This window comes from Galeopterus variegatus, unplaced genomic scaffold, assembly GCF_000696425.1.
Source record: "Galeopterus variegatus unplaced genomic scaffold, G_variegatus-3.0.2 Scaffold5020, whole genome shotgun sequence".
NCBI classification, from domain to species: Eukaryota; Metazoa; Chordata; class Mammalia; order Dermoptera; family Cynocephalidae; genus Galeopterus; species Galeopterus variegatus.
The window spans coordinates 300,218-310,641 of record NW_007731131.1 but is presented as its reverse complement, the minus strand read 5'-3'; the positions used below and the strand labels follow the sequence as shown (position 1 = coordinate 310,641).

Genomic DNA, 10,424 nt, shown 5'->3' with positions numbered 1-10,424 from the left:
CAATCATGCTATCCCCTTATTGTAATTGTGTAAACTAAGAACTGCTGTTCCTAAGGGTAAAAAGTTTTGCAAACCTTCTGAGCTGGGATTCAAGCTTTGTGTGTGTTTTTTCTTCTATGCTGTATTCCCTATCAAATTAACCAAAATTCCTTGTTGATGTTTTTTTTTTCTTTCCTAAAATTTGTTTAATTGACTATTCCTATTCTACTTTCTCTTCCAGTGAAGACAAAGTAGTAGAAGTGGCAGAGGAGGAAGAAGTGGCTGATGTTGAGGAAGAAGAAGCCGATGATGATGAGGACGATGAGGAAGGTGATGAGGTAGAGGAAGAGGCTGAGGAGCCCTATGAAGAGGCGACAGAGAGAACCACCAGCATCGCCACCACCACCACCACCACCACGGAGTCTGTGGAAGAGGTGGTTCGAGGTAATCCACTGTTTGCTTTTCTCTTACAAAAAAAATTTTTTTTTAATTAAAAAAAAGAAAGAATTAAAAAAAAAATTCTTAGGGAAAAGAAAGCATCATACCAGATGCTTTTCTCCACCACTGCCTTCCCCAATGACCCCCCCTCCACCAGATGTTTTTTTAAAATAAGGAGGCTTCTTGTGCTCATTGAATTTTCTTTTGGTTTCACATGCAGGGCAAGAATTAATTTTAAATAATGTGAAATCCTGATTATACAGTCTGTTCTGTGTCTCTGTATGCTACTTGGCAAATCTCAAATTATTGTATGACTTCACCTACCCTGGAACCAAGTTGTTTGATAAACACTGAGTTAGGCGACCTCCTTAGTATTCCCCTGGCAGTTGATGTTTGTGACATGGTGTTGTCTTTTGCCTCTTTCACCACTCAGACTATGAACTCCTTGAGGGTAAGGACTGAATTTTACTCAGTATCTTACAGAGTACCTGGCTTACAGAAAGTTTTTGATAAATCTTAGTTGAGTGAGTAGTTGTGGTTAGAATTCATTAAAGAAGGAGCAGATTTTGTGACTATCACATTATTTTGTGTACAAAATTTAACTTGGATGATTTTGTTGTATTTAAATTGTTTTATTGGAGAGTGTGACAGTGCCTTCTTCAAGAAGTAAACATAGTGCTAATATCTTAGACTTTCCCTTTCCGTTGAATTAATAATCCTGTCGAGAATGTTGTAAACTAAATGAACTAAAAGACTTCCTTTTTGTCTCCATGAAATAAACGCAAACATTCAGTTTATATTAAACAACCAAATGTTATAGCAATTAGTATATTGTTGGGTCAGATTTCTTAAAGGATATGTGTTTGTTTTGCAGTTAGTAAAAGATGCTTCTAGAACTTGATTGATTGAATTTTAATGTACTGCAAATACTTTTAATGTTCATCCACAGATATTACAACACTGTAAGGCTTCCTCTCACTTTTTGTTAAGGTATAATGATTTAAGCTCTGTTGTTATATTGGAGCTTAAAGTAGTCTACTTTATCTGCCTCAGATACATTTCTGATTTTCAGTATAGTATCTCTTTCCCTTTCTTGCAATTTTTTTTACAATTTTATTGAGGTATGATTTATAGATCATAAAATTCACTCATTTTAAGTGTATAATTCAATGGCTTGAAGAAATTTACCAAATTATGCAACCATCACCATAATCCAATCTTAGAGCATTTTTCATCACCCCAGCAAGACCCCTCATACCCATTCACATTTATTCCCTGTATTCACCTCTAGCCCCAAGCAACAACTAACCTACTTTCTGTCTTATAGATTTGCTCTTTTTTGGACATTTAATATAAGTGAGATCATACAATGTATGGTCTTTTGTGTCTGGCTTTTTTCATGTAACACTGTTTTTGAGGTTCTGCATTTTTTTAACTTGTATCTTTTAAAACTGAAATTATTCTGAATTCAACCCTTAGAGTTAGCTTAAAATCCATGGAAAGTATTACATGTTCTTTTAAAAAAAGAACATAGAGTACAAGATGGATTGTTTAACTTTATCATTCTCTACTTAACTGTTTTGTGAGGATTAAATGAAGTAATCCATGGGAAACATTTAACATAGTTTCTGGTAGACAGTAAGTGCTCAATTAACCTTAGCTGCTATGATGATTTTTGTGGTTATAATCATCATTCCAACTCTCCAGTGGTTTCTGAAGATATAGAGAACTAATGTTTACTACTAATTAGGAAGGCCAAAGATAAGCCAACAGATTGACTTTTTAAGTTATAAAAACCTTAAATGTGACGTATCCATTATGTATTGGTATAATACAGCAGATGTTTATAGATGACATTATGTTAAGATTTAAAAATAGCTTAAGCTTGGTTTCTTGCCTAAAATATTTTTTGTGAATATATTTTGTATCATAAAATGTCTGCAGTTAAACTTTATGTCCAGCTGAAAATTGAACAAGATAGTATTAAATGCCATTGCATTTCAAGATAGAGTTTCATTTCTTATGGGTATTTTAAACCTCATGGAAGTTCTTCTACTAAATGGACAGATAGAGACACTGATATCAGTGGCTCTTTAATCATATCATATGATGATGAAGCTAAAAAGTTTGATCTAAATGTTGCTTGCCTTGGAGTAGGTGATTGACCTTGATGGAATTAAATTATTGTTCTCCTTCTGGTGACCATTAATTTGGGAGAAGCACCATTTGATTTGCTGCCATGCCATTCCACAAACATCAACAAGGCACTTCTAGGTACCAAGCTTTGCACTGGTTGCTGGGGGTACGGGGATATGAATAAGGGGCTTGCTCAGGTTGCTTCCAGCCATACTTGCACAATCTTTGACAGGGATGAGTCTCTCCAACCTGGCTGGGAAGGAACTTTGGCAGCACACAGGAAGAAAGTGTTGCTTTGCCTCACACGGGTTTATCACCTTTCTTCCCCTGGGTGACAGAGCCACAATAAGGATTACTCAAGGCCCATGTCTTCCGAGCAGAGACCCTGAAGGGGTTAATTTCCCAGAACCCTCAAGAGAGGGGCATCCCTTCCTTTTGGAAATTAACCATGAACTGGGGTTCTTGCCCCACATTTATTCTCCAGATCAGGAAGTTACAGAACAAGAACATAGGTGGGGTTATAGTTTAGCAATATAGACTCGTAGCATCAGTGAAACAAGCAAAGTGACATTCCATAGTTCAGTTTGCAAAAGGTTAAGTCAATCCACTAACAAAAGCTTGATCTTAGCAAACACTGTTTTTCCCTACAGCAGTTTCCCCAGCATTTTTACATATCAATGAAGTAACTTGTCTGTCCTTAAGCCAACAACTTTGCTGTGTTTCAAAGACTTTAGCTTGAGGAAAGTTTCCTGTCTTTTGCAAGGTTAACATTTCTATATGTAATTTTAAGAAGTTAGGCTAAACCTGAAACTACAGGGCTTTGGAAAACCAGGCCCTGTGAAATACATTTGCTTTATAGTATACTCCACAAGAAAATGCTCAGCCTGGGGTCAGAAGTTGTCACCTAAGGCGTTGCAGAGCAGTTAGCATTTGAGTGATTATAAAGGAAGAATAGGGATTTACCAGGTGAACAGCACCAAATAGAATGAATCCAATAAGTATTACAAATAAATCAGACCAGCTTGCATTTATCTCAAGGGGAGAAGAAACAAAGCTTAGTTTAATTCTCATATCTCTGTTGTTACCTATTTGTAACAGACATGACACTTACACTATATCCTGTGATTCATTAATGGGGTTTTTGCTTATCATTCCTATTCAACTTTTCACAAAGTTTGGGGTAAACTGTGAGCTTCACTTGCTGTGAACATAAAAATGAACTTATATACTTGAATTGGAAGCCTCAGGAGCAGCATGCTTCACAGAAGTGAAAATAAAGTTTCATGGAGTGTTTGGGAACAGGACAAAGGGATAATGGAGCCTCCTTTCAGAGCAAACCTCAGGCCTCTACCTCCGTGTTTTGATGAAAGTGAACAGGACGCATGCCTATTTCTGGACCAGATGTAGCATCCGTTCAAATGATGTTGCGAAAACCCACGTCAGCACTGTCCATAGATGTGACAGGTGGTGCCCCATGGTGTGGCAGCCATTGATTTCGATGTGTTTGATACACACTTTGATAGAGGCAGAGTGAAGCATGACATGGACAAGTGTCTTTCAATGTAGTTTAATAGTCCCTATCAAAGAAAGCCCACTCTGATGGTTAGGTTGTTTAAATGTGAGACTAAGGAGCAGAGAATAGAACTGTGTGTGTACACACATACGTAATTTTCTGTTTTTCAGTAGCAACTCTATTGAGATATAATCTGCATACCATAATATTAAGAATTCAGTGGTTCAGTATATTCTCAAAGACCTGCACTGCTGTATAGAAAATTATATTTCTTTTTATTTTATTTTACTTTTTTAAATACAATTTTATTTATATTTATTTTTGTAGGTAACAGTGTGTTGTTTCAATACATGCATATCCTACACAATGATTCCCTTAGGGTAGATAGCATAGTTTTTGTCCCCATTAGTTGACCCCTAATCTTCCCCCCCCCCCCCAACTCCCATGCCTCCCGATCTCTGGTAACCATTATTCTACTCTCTACTTTTTTTTTTTTTTAACACACGTTTAAAGATTAACATCCTTATTGCAAGAACTCTTAAAAATGAATTAGAAAAATCTAAGCAGAAATTTGGTGAAGGACATTAGCAGGTAAGTCACACACCCCAAAGATACCCACGTGGTTAACAAGTACATTCTAGGACCTGGTTGCGGGCTGGGTGGGTCTGGAGCAACTCTCCTCTCAGTATCCCAGCATCGGCTGGTTCCATTTGCTGGCCTAGATGTGTGGCGAGGGTGGGGAAAAGGCCCATATCCCATCTCTCAGGACTAGAAAGTTATATTTCTTTTTTTTTTCTTTTTTTTTTTTATTTTGTCCTTTTTGAGACCGGCCGCACCGCGCTCAGCCAGTGAGTGCACCGGCCATTCCTATATAGGATCCGAACCCGCGGTGGGAGCGTCACTGCGCTCCCAGCGCCGCACTCTCCCGAGTGCGCCACGGGGTCGGCCCTAGAAAGTTATATTTCTGAACTTGGTTTTGTTTTTAATTTTATGTGTCTATTTATGCTTGGTAATTTTTTTACCTTCTGTTTTCTTTCTGTCAGGGTTCTTTAATTCACTGTTGGACTAACAAATGTAGTCAGCTAAATACAATTATAATATAGATATAATACAATTATATCTAAATTTATTTTTAAAAAAGACATTTTAGTCCATTTCATTTAAAGGCCAGAAACCAGATTTTTTTAATGAATGCTAGCCTTTCTCCTGTTTTTCCCCAAATCAGTTACTTTTTAAAAAAATATACCTCAGAAAAATGGTATGCATCTACTGAACTCAAAGTTCTCAGTTAAGGGGGAAAAAAATTAAACCTAAAAAAAAAAAAGAAATACAGCAAATTAGAGAATGGTTCATTTAAACTCACATACATTTTCATAGGCATACCTTATTAGCTAATCCATGTGTTTGACCAACTAGAGGCTCACATTCCTTGGGCAGGTAACAGAGCTGTGGATTTTAATGGAAATCTTTAGATCCCTTGTAGAAAAATGAGTTTCTGGAATTTTTAAAAGCAGGGTGGATTACAGCCTAAGCATCTCCTTCTCTCAGCCTTGGACCAGTTTGCCCTCCTGAAGATTCATCTGGTTTCCAGGCACCTATTCCAAATGCCTGACTTTTTGTGATTCTGTTGCTAGAAGAGTGGAAGATCAAGAGGAGGCAAAGACCAAATGAATCTCATAAAAAATGATGTTCAAGAAAATCTCTCAGGCTTCAAAACAGCAGCCCAAGTTTTAAACATTAAAAGACTCTTGTGTAAAAAGGAGTAGAGGACAGAAGAAACATTAAAGATGCACTGTATTTAGTTTACAATGTTAAGACTATTCAGGTGTTTAACTATGAGGGTGGGGTTATTGCTTTCTTAAATTTATATCTGTTCTTTTTACGTACAATTTCTGTGACAGAATGTGAAATTGTCAAAGACTATGGACGGAAATTTCATATTACTTGCATATGACTTTAAGTTTTTGATGTTTCGTGATAGAAGCAAAGAGAGGTCTTACTGGCCAATTTTCATGATTCTGTCTATTCTAGAAATTTACTAGTATTTGTTACCCAGGATTTCTGAGGCATTAGTGACTGTTGCACAGTAGCCTTGGTGGGCAAAATTACTAAAATGCAACACGAATCCTTCTTGTGTTTGCTTGAGCTACGGCAAGATTTCTCAACCTCAGTACTATTGATGTTATGGGCCAGATAATTAATTGTTGTGGGGAACTCTGTATATTATAAGATGTTTAGCAGCATCCTTGACTTCTACCCCAGCCCACCCCCTGTTGTGGCAACCAAAAATGTCCCCTGGGGGAGGAGATTGGGGTAGAATCTCTGCAAACCACTGGACTGTGGTATTGAGATCCACAGTTGTAACTCTAAGGTTGATTGTTGTAACTCTAAGGTCAGGGGTTTGGATCCCCATACTGGCCAGCTGTCAAAAAATAAAACAAGACAAAAAAAAAAAAAGATATGATTGATTATGGTGCTTCTCAAACTTAATATCCATTCGAGTCACCCAAAGCTCTTGTTCAAACACAAATTCTGAGTCCGTAGGTCTGGAGTGGGGCCTGAGTTACCTGTGCTTCTGACTGACTGGCTATAAATCAGGATTCCTAAAACCTTCTCCTTTGGTTTGATTAATTTGCTGAGCAGCTCACAGAACTTGGGGAAACACTTACTTTTGTTTCCCATTCATTATAAAGGATATTACAAAGGGAACAGATGGCATAGGGCAAGGTATAAGGGAAGGAACACAGAACTTCCATGCCCTTTCCAGGAGTGCCACCTTCCAGAAGCCTCCATGTATTTCGCTATCCAGAAGCCCCCTGAACTTTGTGCTCTTGGCTTTTTATGGAAGCTTCATTACGTAGGCATAATTGAAGCCTGAACAACCATGTGGAAATGGGATTGGACAAAAAGGGTATGATCTAACACTAACATACTGGGTGGGGAAACCTAGCAAGGCCTTTTGTTCAGGTTCTTCTTGAGCTCTGTGCTGCATTCCTTCCTCCCGGTAACAGGCAGGACCTCTCCTCTAATGAGGGTCTTATGATCTACCGTCAGACAGAGTAGGTCAGAGAATTTCTTGCCTTGGGGAGAAAAAGAAATAGTTGAAAGAAGTGCAGGAGGAGGTCAGAGTGTGGTATGGGCCAGGAACTGTGGATGAAAACCAATATATAAATACCATAATATCACACCATCCTTATAAAACCAAGACCAAGGAAATTGAAAAACTCTTATAATCTCCTTATGTATGTATAATTGCTACCAGTTTTACTTGTATCCCTGTTTCCTTTCATTTCTGTAACCAACTCCTAGTAGCCTATAAAAGCTATTTATTACAGTAGTAAGGAATTTTGTGGTAGCTTGAAATACTAATGATGGGGGTATTTACACCATGGAAATTGGCAAGCACTGTAACTTGGAATGTTTGATTTTTTTGTTTTTCTGTAGACAGTCAGTTTTCCAACATATCCTCGCCTGTGATTCAATAAGAAAAATCACTTCCCCTACTTTCCAGCACAGGACATGGTATCTTCTCTTATTCAGAGTTTCTTGTTACTACTCTGTTGCACTTGAGAGTAACCACACAGCTCAGTGGAGAACTGAGTTTATTCTCATAAGAAACAGGACAATGGCTGAGGAAAAGTTACCATGCTACCCTTTTGTGAGTACTCACTAACACCACCACCATGAGAGTACTGATTAGTCTAAATGTTTTACAAGTAAATCCCTTTCAGGTGGCATTTTGTAAATAATCTTTCATCATGGAGAGATGTGAGAATTGGGTCAGGTATAATTGGAATGACAGATGTATTGGATAGCCTTAGAGAATTAACACAATTCAATAAAAAGACTAGCCAACCGTATATATCTTCTAGAGACTTCCGTGACACATTAGCACTCCTCATCTCGTAGTGAATCAGTGGTTTCATTTCCATGCACAGCTGTTTGCAACATTTGTTGGTATTTCAAACCACATTTAGAGCTTAAGTGAGATTTGTCATAAGGTTTCAGTTCAAGCTTGCCTGTCTAATTTTACGTGCTTCTGTTTACTAAAATATGATTACTAGATCACAAATATCTGATCATTTATTGTCCTGATCAGAGTAATTTTCTAGACATGTTTTTTGATGACTATTTGCTAATATGTGCAAGCACATGGTTAAAAGCTCTTTTCTCTTAAAAGTACATGGTTCTAGCATTGCAAAAAACACATTCTTAAAAAATAGCCAGTTTTCTAGTGTGTTGATTTTTTAAAATTTTCATCTATAAGAATTAAACACAAATGTGTCTACTTATTTTTCAACAGAATACAAGTTTGGTTCTAATAACTTAGGCTCATGAAGAGTCACCATATAGTGATATTTAGAATTGCAGCAATAGCTTAATCAGGCTTAAAAAGTAAATTTGCTCTAAACTACATTGAGGTTAGCCTTTTTCATTATTAATGGTTTGAATGATTAGACAGATAAATAAACTTATTTGAAATATTGGAGATAAGTATACTTAGTGGATTTCAGTACCTATGTCCTTCTTTGTAATCTATTTCATGGTAACATTAAACAAATTATTTCAAAAGCAAGCTATATTTGTCTCCTTACATTTGTCCTTTCTACTCTTCTTTAAAATTGGAGTAAAAGAATGCATGATATGCAATTTTTAACTCAAGGAAAAGAGAGATATTTGTACTATGTGTGAGGTTTAATTGAACATATATTCTTGCAGAATATGGAGAAAATTATGCTATATAATGTTTTTTGGGTTTTTTTACAACTTCAGAATATACAACTGCTAGCTCTCTATAAATAAATAGCTCTCTAGTTTGATTATTTAGTTTGATTATTCAAGTGGTTGCTTTCTCAAAATTTGTAAATTTAAAAGTTACACATTCCATGCAGAACACAGTTTTGTTTTACATACCTTCCAGTAGGCTGAGAATAATTGAAATCCAATTATTAAAAATAAAATTGTAATAAAAAGCTTTACAGTATTTTTTTTTAAATCTAGTGCTGTATTTAATGCAAATTATTTGCTAATCTGTTAGCTTTGCTTTTTTATTTATTTATTTATTTATTTTTTTTGTCTTTTTTTCCGTGTCCGGCAACGGATCGCAACCCTATTGCGTAATCAGTTTATATAATGCTGGGAGCTCCAGCTTTGCTTCTATCAGTATTTTTTTTAAATCTAGTGCTGTATTTAATGCAAATTATTTGCTAATCTGTTAGCTTTGCTTTTCTATTTATTTATTTATTTATCAGTATTTTTTTTAAATCTAGTGCTGTATTTAATGCAAATTATTTGCTAATCTGTTAGCTTGGCTTTTTTATTTATTTATTTATTTATTTTTTTTGTCTTTTTTTCCGTGTCCGGCAACGGATCGCAACCCTCAGTGTTGCCCCCCGTACCGGACCGGGGACCGGCAACGGGATCGCAAGCCTCGGTGTTGCTCCCGTGCCTCGCTCAGCCAGTGAGCGGGAGCCGGTCTGCATGTGGGATCCGAACCCTCGGACGGGAGCGCCGCCGCGCTTCCCAAGCGACGCACTATCCAGTGCGCCACCGGGCTGGCCCAGCTTTGCTTTTTAAGAAGGCATTATAATCATCATACCTTTGAAGTACAGATTTTCTCCCCAACCTGGTTGCCAGTTTTACAACTGTCTTCATGCTGAATTTGTCAAAAATTGTAAAATTAGCTTTCTGATTGTGGTTGTCCACAGAAAAAATTGTTCCAATTTGAAATAACCATTCAGAGTTGATATTTTGTGGTTGAGCATTATTTTTTTGAGCACTGAATTGCGTAATCAGTTTATATAATGCTGGGAGCTCCAGCTTTGCTTCTATATTGCATCTGTATTATATTGATTTTTAGAAAATGGAATTTAGTGTTGAAATAAGCACAAATCTCAGTGAGGGCCTACCTTACAAAGAAATAAAATGCATGGGATTTGGTTAAAAGCACATAAACTCTTTCATAGTCCTTTGTGTACACTAGCATTTCAGTTTATTAAATGGGTTTTTGTCTTGCAAGGTGAATAGAGCTGTTATAAAAGAAGAAATAAGCCTTTTCTGCCACAAGAATTCAGCTAAATGAACATTAGAAAACCTATTTGTGATTTTCAAAGTTTACAGAACTAAATATGAATGAACAAGGATGGTCATTCCTTAGATGTTCATGTGAGTCTGTACCTGTGTTTCTGCTTAAACATTCTCTTTGAGAAATATCCCTGCTTCTGTTATTCTGGGTAAAATTTCTCTTCATTATTATCCATAACATTTGCTTTGAGTAAAAATTAAGGTAGACTGGAATTCAAAAAACTGAGTTTAGCATATGATTTTAAAATGATAGTCTTTTCCTTTATTATTTTCG

The 10,424-nt window shown here is 36.6% G+C and overlaps 1 protein-coding gene across 1 annotated transcript in view; it reads left to right on the top strand.

The window, feature by feature from the left end:
- Window positions 1–215: 215 nt before the first annotated feature.
- Window positions 216–10,424, top strand: part of APP (amyloid beta (A4) precursor protein) — a gene marked incomplete at its 5' end in the record, with an annotated part of 108,211 nt that continues 98,002 nt past the window's right edge. Inside the window, one exon of the mRNA XM_008588756.1 lies at window positions 216–423. Coding sequence (XP_008586978.1) covers window positions 216–423 — 208 coding nt within the window. The remainder of the gene's footprint in view (window positions 424–10,424) is intronic.